At 51.2% G+C, this 13,864-nt stretch overlaps 1 protein-coding gene across 1 annotated transcript in view; it reads right to left on the bottom strand.

Moving 5' to 3' along the window:
* Positions 1–13,864, bottom strand: part of LOC133127991 (nesprin-1-like) — a 207,698-nt gene that overhangs the window by 157,474 nt on the left and 36,360 nt on the right. Inside the window, exons 15-26 of the mRNA XM_061241165.1 lie at positions 12,082–12,284; positions 11,166–11,330; positions 9,090–9,242; positions 8,610–8,753; positions 7,651–7,818; positions 7,149–7,307; positions 4,853–5,017; positions 4,058–4,192; positions 3,132–3,290; positions 2,542–2,750; positions 1,318–1,426; positions 458–622 (exon numbers count right to left, since the gene is read on the bottom strand). Of these exons, the coding sequence (XP_061097149.1) occupies positions 458–622; positions 1,318–1,426; positions 2,542–2,750; positions 3,132–3,290; positions 4,058–4,192; positions 4,853–5,017; positions 7,149–7,307; positions 7,651–7,818; positions 8,610–8,753; positions 9,090–9,242; positions 11,166–11,330; positions 12,082–12,284 (1,934 nt within the window). The remainder of the gene's footprint in view (positions 1–457; positions 623–1,317; positions 1,427–2,541; positions 2,751–3,131; positions 3,291–4,057; positions 4,193–4,852; positions 5,018–7,148; positions 7,308–7,650; positions 7,819–8,609; positions 8,754–9,089; positions 9,243–11,165; positions 11,331–12,081; positions 12,285–13,864) is intronic.

Here is a 13,864-nt window from a genome sequence, read left to right as displayed (position 1 = left end):
GGGAAGCAGCATTGTCTACTTCAGGGGTGTTTTCAGGGGGGTTCCTGGCATTGAAAGGGGTCTTTTTGTGTTTTCACCATCATTGGGACCAGGGCTGGGATGCTGTACACCAGGGCTGCTCAACCCTAACCCTGTTCCTGGAGATCTACTGTCCTGCAGGGTTTCACTCCGACCCTAACAGAGCACACCTCATTCAACAGCTAGAGATCTCCTCTCGCTGCTAATTAGTAGAACCAGGTGTGCCAAATTTGGATTGGAATGAAAATCAACAGGGACAGTAGAACTCCAGAAACAGGGTTGGGCAGCTCTGCTTCATACAGCATAGGCCCTGGTAATGAGTATTAACAGTCAGCAGTAACCACCAGTCACCGTAGCCTTGGATAACCTGTAAAGAGAACCCTTGGTAGCCGGTAACAGCAGAAGGACCGCTCCGCTCCAGCACAGGGCCCAGGCGTACCTCGGACAGGGAGGAGATGAGGGCCTTGAAGTCGGCGGAGAGCTTGGTGAGGGCGGCGCCCTGCTTCTTGGCCTCGCCGTCGGTGCAGACCTCGATCAGGGCAGCCAGCCGGGCCTTCAGCCAGCCCAGGTTCCCCTCCTGCTCCTCCGCGTCACGCCGCAGCTCCTGAGAGAGAGGGAGAGAGAGAGGGTGTGTGTGAGAGGATGTGAGAGGGTGTGAGTGTGTGAGTGTATGTATGTGTACGTGTGTAGGGGAGAGTGTGTGTGTGTGTGAGAGTGTATGTGTGTTCTTGTGAGCGAGAGTTTCTGTGAGAGTGTGTGTGTGAGTGTGTATGTGTATGTGTGTGAGGGAGAGGTTGTGAGTGTGTGTGAGAGGATGTGAGTGTATGTCTGTGAGTGTATGAATGTGTCTGTGATTTTGTGTGAGGGAGAGTTTGTGTGTGTGTGTGTGTGTGTGCGTGTGTGTGAGTGTGTATGTGTGTGAGTGAGTGTGTGAGTGTGTGGACAGTTTAAGGGAGCACAGCCCTCACCTCGATGGTGCTCTTCACCTGCCCGTATGTGTGTGTGAGGGAGAGTGTGTGTGTGTGTGTGTGTGTGTGTGTGTGTGTGTGAGTGTGTGAGTGTGTGTGTGTGAGTGTGTGTGAGTGTGTGTACTGTACCCTCACCTCGATGGTGCTCTTCACCTGCCCGTATGTGTGTGTGAGTGTGTGTGTGTGTGTGAGTGTGTGTGAGTGTGTGTACTGTACCCTCACCTCGATGGTGCTCTTCACCTGCCCGTATGTGTGTGTGAGTGTGTGTGTGTGAGTGTGTGTGAGTGTGAGTGTGTGTGAGTGTGTGTGAGTGTGTGTACTGTACCCTCACCTCGATGGTGCTCTTCACCTGCCCGTACTTGCTGGGGTCGCTGGCCCTGTTCCTCAGGAGCCTGAGCTGGCTCTCCTTCGATGAGAGCCAGGCCGAGAGCTCCGAGAACCTGGGTACAAAAACCGAGAAGTGCTGTCACATCCACTCCCATCTCTGCAACAACCACGCTACCACATTCACTCACATCCACACCCATCTCTGCAACAACCACACTACCACATTCACTCACTATTACACCCATCTCTACAGACTCTAACAACAACCACACTACCACATTTACTCACTATTACACCTGTCTGCAGACTCTAACAACAACCACACTACCACATTCACTCACATCCACACCCATCTCTGCAACAACCACACTACCACATTCACTCACTATTACACCCATCTCTGCAGACTCTAACAACAACCACACTACCACATTTACTCACTATTACACCTATGTCTGCAGACTTTAGCAACAACCACACTACCACATTCACTCACATCCACACCCATCTCTGCAACAACCACACTACCACATTCACTCACATTCACACCCATCTCTGCAGACTTTAGCAATAACCATAGATGCATTGTATCCATATTTTCACCTGTTTCTGCAGACTCTAACAATAACCACACTACCATATTCACACCTATCTCTGCAGACGTTAACAATAACCATATGTTCACATTTTCACCTGTTTCTGCAGACTTAAACACTAGCACAAGCACATTTTTATGCTGGCTGTGACAATATCTTTTACACCAATTCCCCTAATGACGTTACTGCAGTGTTTTTCTATCTACACCGACGGGAAACAGGGCCTATTCCTCTACCAATGAGAAGCCAGGTCCGTTCCCATTTCCACCAATTGAAAACCAGGTCTGTCCCAATCTCCACTAATTGGAACATTACATTACAGACATTTACTAGACACTCTTATCCAGAACAACTGCTGTTAAGGACCATGATTTGAGTAACAGGACTTTAGTTTACGGACCCAGTTTGCAAAATGGCTAAAAAGGAAAAGGGTAAACACCATGCCAGAACCCCAGAATAGCAAAACACATGAGGTAAAAAAAAAAAACTGCCCACTGTGGAGAAAAGATATAGCAAGATATAGTTCCCCAAGCGGGAAGAAATCTCAGGAGGAACCTGGCAATGGAGAGAGAGCCCCTCCTCTGGCAGGGAACCCGTGAAGATGACACCATCCCGCCAACGCCGGTCCTCACCTGGAGTTAAACTCCTTCCACTTGTCCGGGTGCTGCTGCAGCTTCTGGTAGGTGGAGTCGATCTGACTTCTGACCTCGCTCAGGGCCTTCTTACTGCCCTCCGTGGTGCGGTGGGCGGAGTCGCCTTCCGGAAGCTTCTTGCAGAGGTCCTCCATGTTCTGGAGCCTCTTCTCGCACAGGGCCTGCGGGCCCTTCTCCCGGAAGAAGGCCTGGTGAGGGAAAAATACGCTGCGTCATCGTTCGGTCGCGTCTTCCGCTCTCGCACCAGAGTGGGTGAAACGTAGATGAGACGTGTAAACTAACCGCTTCTAGTGTTTGACAGCCAGCTCGTTTAAAGGTACATTGTTTGAATGGAGCAGGAAGACGTATACACCCAAAACTGTAACGAGCTGCAGACCAGCGAGCGATCGTAAAAAGAAGAAGATAGTCGCACACTCTATTACGCTCCACGCAATTCACTCACACGGTTCAGAGCCTCTGGTGAAGCCTGTCTGAGTGTGCTTATTATGAACCAGTCATAAGAACAATGATGGACGATGGTCTGAACACTCCCGATCACACACAATCGCTCCCCTCCCCGCCTCACTCACGCGATGCTCCTTGACCAGCCTCTCGCTCCCGGACGAGGGCAGGGCCTTGTTCTCGCGGGCCAGCTCCGCCCGGCACTCCTGCAGGGAGCCGGTGAGCCTGCTCCTCTCCACCTCCACCTTCAGGTGCAGGAGGTGGTACGGAGACTCCGCCTGCACGTCCTGGGGGGGCAGGGGACACCAGAAACCCTCAGAGAGCCAGAGATTTATAACACACAGAGCCTCAGAGAGCCAGAGATTTATAACACACAGAGCCTCAGCTAACCAGAGATTTATAACACACAGAGCCTCAGCTAACCAGAGATTTATAACACACAGAGCCTCAGGAACCAGAGATTTATAACGCACAGAGCCTCAGGAACCAGAGATTTATAACACACAGAGCCTCAGGAACCAGAGATTTATAACGCACAGAGCCTCAGGAACCAGAGATTTATAACACACAGAGCCTCAGGAACCAGAGATTTATAACGCACAGAGCCTCAGGAACCAGTGATTCATAACGCACAGAGCCTCAGGAACCAGTGATTTATAACGCACAGAGCGAGTTTGGTCAGGGAACTTTCTGCAGCAGATCGCCATTGCTGGCTTCAGCAACCACATGTCCTGGGGTTATTTTCACATGGTATCCATCTATACAGTTGGACATACACACAGTGAGCACTTTATATGACCATGTTAAATGTACTGACATTCATTTTTCATTTCATTTCTCTTTTTTCCCCATGTGCATCTTGTGACCCACCACCGCCCCTCACATGACCACTGGGGGGTTTGTGGGGTAAGGGGGGGGGGGGTCAGTTTAGGAAATTCTGCTGCAGTGAGCCCGGTCTCGCTCGCTATTCGCTTACTGCACTGCGGGGGGGGGGGGGAAGCGTGTCACTGTGGGAATTTGGGAATGCTATCTGGTCCCGGAACGGCGGACTGACCTTCCATTGTTTGTGGAGCTTCCGGACGGTTTCCTGCAGGCTCTGCTGCTCCTGCTCGGGCAGAATGTCCGTCAGCTCGTCGCACGCCTTCAGGAAGGCGTTCAGCACCCGCTGGTCCAGCTGCCCGAAGAACTCCTGCCCCGCGACACAGGAAGTGAGGTCACAGAGCGCAGGCCGAGGGGCGGAGCCGCCCATATTACATCACATTAACGGCATTTGGCAGACGCTCATATATATATATATATATATATATACCAACACCCCATCATGTGTAGCGGGTGCAGTTCAGTTAGTACACTGGTGAGGTGTGGTAAAGAAAACGGCCTTGTAGCAGGTTACCATGACTACAACCTCTCTGGTGTCGCAACCCTTAAATTAAAGGTCTTGGGGTGATTTTGCCTTTAGCTGACAGGGTAATGCGTTTGTCTACGGAACCTTTGAGCGAGCGAGAGGCCCAGGTTTCAAATAGTATTTGATTCGGATTCAAACACTTTTCCTGTGCTCTATTGATCTTGCCTGGTGCATTTGAGCCGGCGAGGAGGAGCGGGTGGGCGGTGCTTACACTTTTGGGATCATTTCATTTGTTCAAATACACCAGGCAAGCTTAGTCAAATGCAGAAAAGCATTTGAATCCAAAACAAATACTATTTGAACTCAGGTCTGGTGGGAGAGGTGAAACGGAGCAGGGTGACGGGGTCGGGGCAGAACGGGGCAGAAAGGGGCGGGGGCCGTTCAGGACGGGGCAGAACGGGGCGGGGGCCGTTCAGGACGGGGCAGAACGGGGCGGTTTCTCACGGTGTGCTTCTTCAGGAGCTCCTCAGGGTTGCCCTTCTCCCGCAGGGCCAGGTGGGCGGTCTTCAGCACCTTCTCCAGCTCCAGGCGCGACTCCTCGAAGCGCTTCATCAGGCTGCTGTTGGCCTCCAGGTGCTTCCGCCACTCTGCCGCCTCCTTCACCATGGCCTGCAGGGGGCGCCAGAAACAACCCCGTCACGCACAACACACGCCCCGCGTCAATCCGTGAACGCAACGCCAGGCCGACAGGCTGCAAACGCACGGAGCGGTTGCACACACTCAACAAGCTTCCTTATGCCCCTGTGGGGGCAATAAACCCGAGTCATCGAGGGGGTGCTCCAGGTCAGCTGTGAAAGACCGAGCGGACAAAAGCACAAATTGTAGAAGACGTCTTCATCTAGCTATTGTTGCCTGCTAGAGCGCCCCCTCGCTGCGACGTTTGACACTGCAGCTCACGCCCGTGTTGCGTTAAGAATTTGAGATGACACATTTAAGAACGCAAAGGAGCACTAAATCGACTTCGCCTAACTCGAAGTGTCTGCATTCGCGTATGTTTCCGGCCAAAGAATCGTCGCGAAATTATTTTTACCCAACAACACTAATGCTACAAAATTACATTTTCTTTCTAAAAGAGGTAATTGTTCTCGGCAACAGGGGGTAGTAATCAGCGCTCGACGGTGCTCCCATTTCAGGAGCATTTGCTGCAGAAAATTGATGTGTGTTAACCGGAGAAATAATGTCAGGGCACATCTACAAAATGGGATGCATTTGTGCTGTACGCTCCTAAATCCTTCAAACTTAAGAGCACACACGCTCCTGTTAGCCCAGAGCCCAGGTATCAACACATTTCAAAAGCGTTGCAGACTTTGTCATTATTTTCCGCACTAATGGCCTTGAGAGCAATTATGAGGGAGGTTGAAGGATATCAGAACTGTAATGAGTGAATTCACCCTACTGTTGCCCTAAAAAAAAAAACTCCCAGAATCCCAGACAGAATTAGGCTAATGGACGCAGGCTAATGGAAACGGGGGGGGAAGAGTGACCGGCGTGTGGGTCTGTAATGAGACACGACCGGATGAAAGGTGGGCCCGTGTTTGAAGAGAAAGTTCCAGATCACAGGACGCACAGCATGAAAGGGAAACAGGGCGAGGCCCAGACTCCGGCCCCCGTTTGAGGCCCGGATCAAAGGGCTTATTAGCGCTGACAGAACCTTCCTGTGCCCTGCGCTAGGCTAACGCTACTGACAGAGCCTGCTGATCTCAGCTACCCTCTGCAATCAATCCGCTACACACACACACACATACACACATAAGCACACATGCACACACACAAACACATACATACACACATACGCATAAGCACACATACACACACACAAATATATATATGCATTAGTGCACACACACACACACACACACACACACACACACGCATAAGCACACATACACACACAAACACATACACAGCCACACATACATATGCACAAGCACACACATATACACACTTATACACACACATAAGCATAAGCACACGTATACACACACATGAACACAAGCACACATGCACACATACACACACACACACACACACAAGTCAAAATTAAGGACAAATATTGAATCTAGGCCACAGACTGCAACCCATAAAAACTGTCTCAATCAAATGGAAATATTATTACTATTATATGACCTGAAGGACCAGTGTAGAGGGAAACAGTGCTTTGATTGGCAGATTGAAATGAAAGGTCTATTAACAACGATAACACTGAAACATGGATTACTGTAGTCACAGTCCAGTGTACAATCAATAAAAGTTGAATCAATAAAAGCAATTGAAACTTCTAAATCAACCAGGCAATCATCGATCTCATTCACTGACGTACATATGTAGACAGACAGACAGACAGACACACATATCAGTCCCATTCACAGTTGAACAGAAAGAGGCAGGCAGAGATCACATCTCCCGGTGTCTCCTATTGGACAGTACAGAGCTGGCTCTGACCTGTAGCGTGGCAGATAGTGATCACCTGACCTCCCCCCTGTGCTTCCTATTGGACAGCACGGAGCTGGCTCTGACCTGTAGTGTGGCAGGCAAAGATCACATGACCTCTCCCGGTGCCTCCTATTGGACAGTACAGAGCAGGCTCTGACCTGCAGCGTGGCAGATAGTGATCACCTGACCTCCCCCCCATGCTTCCTATTGGACAGCACGGAGCTGGCTCTGACCTGTAGCGTGGCAGGCAGAGATCACATGACCACTCCCGGAGCCTCCTATTGGACGGTACGGCGCTGGTTCTGACCTGCAGCGTGGCCTGAAGGTCCTGCACTCTCTTCTGCAGCAGGGACTTGTCGAAGTGCCGCAGGGTCTTGGTGCTCCCCAGGGCCCTCTGCACGGTCTGGTGGTGCCTCTCCATCACCGACAGGCAGTTCTTACAGCTCTGCTGGTACGTCAGCAGGTCCTGGGACAGGAGGACACTCAGTATAACACCCCAAATATGACTACTGCCCCCTGTAGGGGATACACTTCTCTGGTCCTAATCTCAAGAACCATATGCTCTACTATACTGAAGCCAGCAATACAAGGGACACTAAATAAAAATATAAGAAAATATATTTTTGACAAGACTTTGTGTAAAAAAAACAAAAACAACTAAAAAAACTAAAATACTCCTCTCCCTGGTTCCGTATTTTACTTGTATTTTTGGCATTCTTGTTGTATGTTTCTTGCTGTTGTGACCCTTGAGAAAGGCGCCGTATAAGCGTTGTTGGTGTCGTCTCTCGGGAGGTAGGGCGCGCCCTCACCTGGCACTTGTGTTTGAAGTCGGCGGAGGCCTCCGAGTCCCTGGCGGCCGTGATGCGGCTAGCCTTCTCCAGCGCCTGGTAGAAGCCGCTGATCTGCTTCTCCATCTCCTCCAGCGGAGACAGGAGGGCCTGGGCCTCCCGCAGCAGGGGCAGGTACCGCTCCCTTATCTGATTGGACAGAGTCGCCAACGTCAACCGGCCCAATCGGAATGGCCGCAAAAACCCATTTAAACCGAAGGATAAGCGGTTTGATATCGTCACCCGGGGGACTGTCAGTCACACTCGGACTGATCTCGGGGAAATGATAAATACTTCACGTGTAATTAAGCCTTTAAGGTGTGAGATCACAAATATGTGATTAGAATGTTCTCAACTGAAAATTCTAATGCTGATGTCACAATCACTACTAGTGACTGAAAGCAGTGGAGTTCTAGAACACCGACTTGACTTAGAATGCTGACAAAAACAAACATTCCATAAACGACCTGCTCTCCAAAGCGGGTAATACGATGCACATTATTATATTTGCTGTCAGTTCAGCTCGACAATATAAATGTGAAACAGGAAACCCAGGTTAAGTGTTTGGCTGGACAGCTCATTGAGCAGTAAGTGCAGAAGCCGGTTCATGCCAGGCAGATTGACAGCGGTGGCCATTTCAAATTTATTTATAGACAACGGACCTCCGTGTCCTAATTTCACAGAGCCGCTTCCCCCCCGCCCCTCTCCCAACCTGCAACCCATCAGCGGTAAATAAGCCCTGGCAACCGCAACCCCGTTACCAAGGGAACAAAAGCAGAGAGTGATGGGTGCCCTGGTCTCCGTGGCGATGTGCCCTTTCTGTATCCCGGCGACGGGCGCGCAGAGAGAGGCGCTGTGGGGGGGTTGAAACGCGGCCCCCCCCCCCCGCCCACCCCCCCCCCCCCCCCTCCAGCTCTGACGTTGACATGGCCCCCGCTCACCTTGCTCAGCTGCTCCTTGATGGTTGCCATGGCAGCCAGCATCTGTGCGACCTCCTCCTGCGGGGTGTCCTTGGTCAGAAGTTGGGCGTTGCGAGTGGCCATCTTGTACTGAGACTCCATGGCCGGCACCTTGTGTTTGATGTCCTGTGGGGTGGGGGGGTCACACACCATAACACACACCTGTTAGGCATTCCAGGAACGCACCCAAAAATGTGACTACCCCCCCCCACACCCAGAGCACGGTATAATACCTGTGTATAGTGTACCGACACAATTAAATCAATGTAAAACGAATAACACAGCCGATCATTGGTCATGGTATTGAGTTTGCATGTAGAAGGTTCTGCGCACTCTAAAGGTCTTCTTAAATCAGGCCCTAAGTGTCCTGATACAATGATGGTAAGTGAGTTGTCTGGACCACAGGGGGTTATTTTGGAGAGAGAGAGAGAGAGAGAGGGAGGGGGGGATGGCCTCTGGTACCTCGATGTCCTGGACGAACGTTCGGACGTTCAGGAAGGACACCTGCACGGGCGCGGTCATCTTCTCGCTCGCCGTGTCCACGAAGCTCTTCAGGGAGGAGATCCCGTCCTGGTAGTCCTTACGCATTTTATCCACCTCGTCCGCCCTGGCGTACTGAGAGGGGTAACGCAGGGGTCAGGGGTCACGGGTCAAAGGGCAGGCGCTATTTAGCGTTAGCGTCTCTGTTCATTCACCCTGTCCAGTGTACATGTGATTAGAATGTTCTTAACCGATTATTCTAACGCTGATGTAACAATCACTACTGGTGATAATGATTTAATGCAATGGAGTTCTAGAACACTGACAATAGGTACAAGGTACATAGGTACAATTGGTCATTTTGGACTGCTAACGGTCAAGAGAGGAATAGCAGGAACAAACACCCTCAAACCACAACACTGTTTATCCCTCCCCCTTTTCTGTGAATGCGCTGACGTTGAAGCCCCCCACGCCATTGGCTGTGGCGATTACAACCGATTTTCAACCAATGACCTTTAATTAGGGTGAGGTGAATCAGCAGGGTGAGGTGAATCAGTAGGGTGAGGTGAATCAGCAGGGTGAGGTGAATCAGTAGGGTCAAGGTGAATCAGTAGGGTGAGGTGGATCAGTAGGGTGAGGTGAATCAGTAGGGTCAAGGTGAATCAGTAGGGTGAGGTGAATCAGTAGGGTGAGGTGAATCAGCAGAGTGAGGTGAATCAGTGGGTTAAGGTGAATCAGTAGAGTGAGGTGAATCAGCAGGGTGAGGTGAATCAGCAGGGTGAGGTGAATCAGCGGGTCAAGGTGAATCAGTAGGGTGAGGTGAATCAGAAGGGTGAGGTGAATCAGTAGGGTGAGGTGAATCAGTGGGTCGAGGTGAATCAGCATGGTGAGGTGAATCAGCAGGGTGAGGTGAATCAGCGGGTTGAGGTGAATCAGTGGGTCGAGGTGAATCAGTAGGGTGAGGTGAATCAGCAGGGTGAGGTGAATCAATAGGGTGAGGTGAATCAGTCGGGTGAGGTGAATCAGCAGAGTGAGGTGAATCAGTGGGTCGAGGTGAATCAGTAGGGTGAGGTGAATCAGTAGGGTGAGGTGAATCAGTGGGTCAAGGTGAATCAGTAGAGTGAGGTGAATCAGCGGGTCCAGGTGAATCAGCAGGGTGAGGTGAATCAGTGGGGTGAGGTGAATCAGCAGGTCGAGGTGAATCAGCAGGGTGAGGTGAATCAGTAGGGTGAGGTGAATCAGTAGGGTGAGGTGAATCAGCGGGTCAAGGTGAATCAGCATGGTGAGGTGAATCAGCAGGGTGAGGTGAATCAGCGGGTTGAGGTGAATCAGTGGGTCGAGGTGAATCAGTAGGGTGAGGTGAATCAGTAGGGTGAGGTGAATCAGCAGGGTGAGGTGAATCAGTAGGGTGAGGTGAATCAGCAGGGTGAGGTGAATCAGTAGGGTGAGGTGAATCAGCGGGTCAAGGTGAATCAGTAGGGTGAGGTGAATCAGCAGGGTGAGGTGAATCAGCGGGTTGAGGTGAATCAGTGGGTCGAGGTGAATCAGTAGGGTGAGGTGAATCAGCAGGGTGAGGTGAATCAGTAGGGTGAGGTGAATCAGCAGGGTGAGGTGAATCAGTAGGGTGAGGTGAATCAGTAGGGTGAGGTGAATCAGCAGGGTGAGGTGAATCAGTAGGGTGAGGTGAATCAGCAGAGTGAGGTGAATCAGCAGAGTGAGGTGAATCAGCAGGGTGAGGTGAATCAGTAGGGTGAGGTGAATCAGCAGGGTGAGGTGAATCAGCGGGTCAAGGTGAATCAGTAGGGTGAGGTGAATCAGCAGGGTGAGGTGAATCAGTAGGGTGAGGTGAATCAGCAGAGTGAGGTGAATCAGTAGGGTGAGGTGAATCAGTAGGGTGAGGTGAATCAGCAGAGTGAGGTGAATCAGCAGAGTGAGGTGAATCAGTAGGGTGAGGTGAATCAGTAGGGTGAGGTGAATCAGTGGGTCAAGGTGAATCAGTAGAGTGAGGTGAATCAGCGGGTCCAGGTGAATCAGCAGGGTGAGGTGAACGCTCCAGACCTGCTTGACTTTGACGAACAGCTCCCTCCACCGCCCGTTCAGCAGGAGCAGCTGCTGCTTCAGGTCCCGCGACACCGTCTCGTCACACGTCTCGATCAGGAAGTTCCCCGCGTCGTTCATGGCCGTGTGCTGCTGGATCCAGTGCGGAAGGTTCCGGAAAAACTCCTGACAGGGAGAGACAGAGAGAAAGACTGAATATAGACTGGGGGCGGCCTATAGCGTAGTGGTTAAGGTGCATGACAGGGACCCGCAAGGTCGGTGGTTCGATCCCCAGTCGAGCCACAATAAGATCCACACAGCCGTTGGGCCCTTGAGCAAGGCCCTTAACCCTGCATTGCTCCAGGGGAGGATTGTTTCCTGCTTAGTCGAATCAACCATACGTCGCTCTGGATAAGAGCGTCTGCCAAATGCCATTAATGTAATGTAGACTGAATGCAGTATTTACGTATTTTACAGAGCGGAAGTGCTGGCCAAGGAGCGGGTTTGGCTGTTTAATTTTAAATCCAATGTGCTGAAATACAGAGCCCAAATCACAAAAAATTTGGTATTGGCCAAATACTTACAGGCTGCAGTCTATATACTGACATCACCCACTAAGAACTAAAAGGCAAAACTCTGCTGACAGACATGCTGTATAAATATAAGAGCAGTTCTTTGAGTGTGAATCTGAAGTCAGTTCTTGCCCTATTTTAGCCCACTGTCCCAATAAATATATGCTCAGAGAAGCTTTATAGGTCTCTGAGTGTGAGTCTGGACTCAGCTCCAGCCCTGTGTGAGAGACCTGTCCCCCCTGTGCTGTACCCTCTTGGCGTGACCCATCCCCCCTGTCCCCCCCGTGCTGTACCCTCTTGGCGTGACCCATCCCCCCTGTCCCCCCCCGTCCCGTACCCTCTTGGCCCGCCCCCCCGTCCCGTACCCTCTTGGCGTTCTCGGGCTGGTTGAGCATCTTCTCGGCGTCCTCCAGCCAGGCCTGCAGGCCGGCCACGGTGCTGCTGTACTTCTCCCAGTTGGAGATGACCTCCTCCAGCATGCTGCGCACGCTGCGCACCTCCACCGCCAGGTTCCTCCACTGCGCCGCCGTGTCGGTCAGGAACTTACTCACGCCCTCGCCCTCCTCCGCTGGGACCGCCGGGGGGGAAGAGCAGCCCGTGAGCGAGGCCCGTCTCTCAGTACGCCCCCCCGTATACCCCAGAAACACCCCCGTTAGGGAGGGCCGTCTCTCAATACACACCCCCGCATACCCCAGAAACACCCCTGTGAGCGAGGCCCGTCTCTCAATACACACCCCCGTATACCCCAGAAACACCCCCGTATACCCCAGAAACACCCCCGTTAGGGAGGGCCGTCTCTCAATACACACCCCCGCATACCCCAGAAACACCCCCGTTAGGGAGGGCCGTCTCTCAATACACACCCCCGTATACCCCAGAAACACCTCAATATCAATCCACCCCAAGAACACCCCCGTTAGCTTCTCTCAATACACCCCAAAAACACCCCCGTTAGCTTCTCTCAATCCACCCCAAAAACACCCCCGTTAGGGAGGGCCGTCTCTCAATCCACCCAACAGACACCCTCTTAGAGAACAACACAATCCACACCAAAACAACCCCCTTAAACCCCCTAGTGAACAACTTCTCCACCCCAAAAACATGGTAGTAGTAGTAGAAGTAGCATTATAAACAGTAAAAGTGATTATAAATCATGCCACAGTTATTGTGCCTTTTTGATAATTATCACTCCATTATTTGCATACATTGGCTAACAGGCTTGAGTGTCCAGTGTTCCATCTTGTTTCTATGACAACTATTCACACATACTGTCAACACTCCGTGGGAGGTTCAGATGACTGAAACTTGTCACTGGATGTTAATCACATAACAACTCTGTTATCCTCAACTGTATAACACAGAGATTCCTGCACAGTATCTGTTTCAAAGCACAGTGTGAAAGAGAACAGGAAATAAGAGGCTTTTTAAAGGACGCCTCTTTCGGCAGAAGTGCACTACAGTAAAACAAAAGTATTTTTAACAGACATCATCATTACATTAATACAAGGGGTGACAAGAAGGAGACATTGACACAGACAGACAGTGATTCTAGTCTTGAATAGAGGACATATTCAACATATCATGCACAACATTAATAGTACAGTGAGTCCCAACGGTGAAGATCATGTTTAAGAGTGAAATACACATATAATTGGACAGACAGGGGTTAGCTGGAAGTGAAACAGTACTGAATCTTTCCTCTCATGCTGTGAGTTAGAGTTCGAACCCTGTCTAGCGGATGACCGGGTTCACACCAGTGGCTGTGCAAATAACGGACTTGATTTTCACGTGCGACCCGTGCGTGACCACAACTGGACCTTACCTTTCCGCACAACCGCAAACCCTAGAACACCAAAGCAACAGTTAGCCTCTTTAGCCGTGCGCGACCGCTAAGCTAGAACACCAGAGCAACAGTTAGCCTTTTTAGCTCTGCGCGACCGCTAAGCTAGAACACCAGAGCAACAATTAGCCGTTTTAGCCCTGCGCGACCGCTAAGCTAGAGCACCAGAGCAACAGTTAGCCTCTTTAGCCGTGCGCGACCGCTAAGCTAGAACACCAGAGCAACAGTTAGCCTCTTCAGCCCTGCGCGACCGCTAGGCTAGAATACTGGAGCAAACGGATTCGATCCCTACCCCCATGTCCGGATGA

The sequence above is a fragment of the Conger conger genome, chromosome 5 (assembly GCF_963514075.1).
Source record: "Conger conger chromosome 5, fConCon1.1, whole genome shotgun sequence".
Taxonomy (NCBI): domain Eukaryota; kingdom Metazoa; phylum Chordata; class Actinopteri; order Anguilliformes; family Congridae; genus Conger; species Conger conger.
Note: the sequence above shows the minus strand (reverse complement) of the source record. Positions and strands in the feature narration are given on the sequence as shown.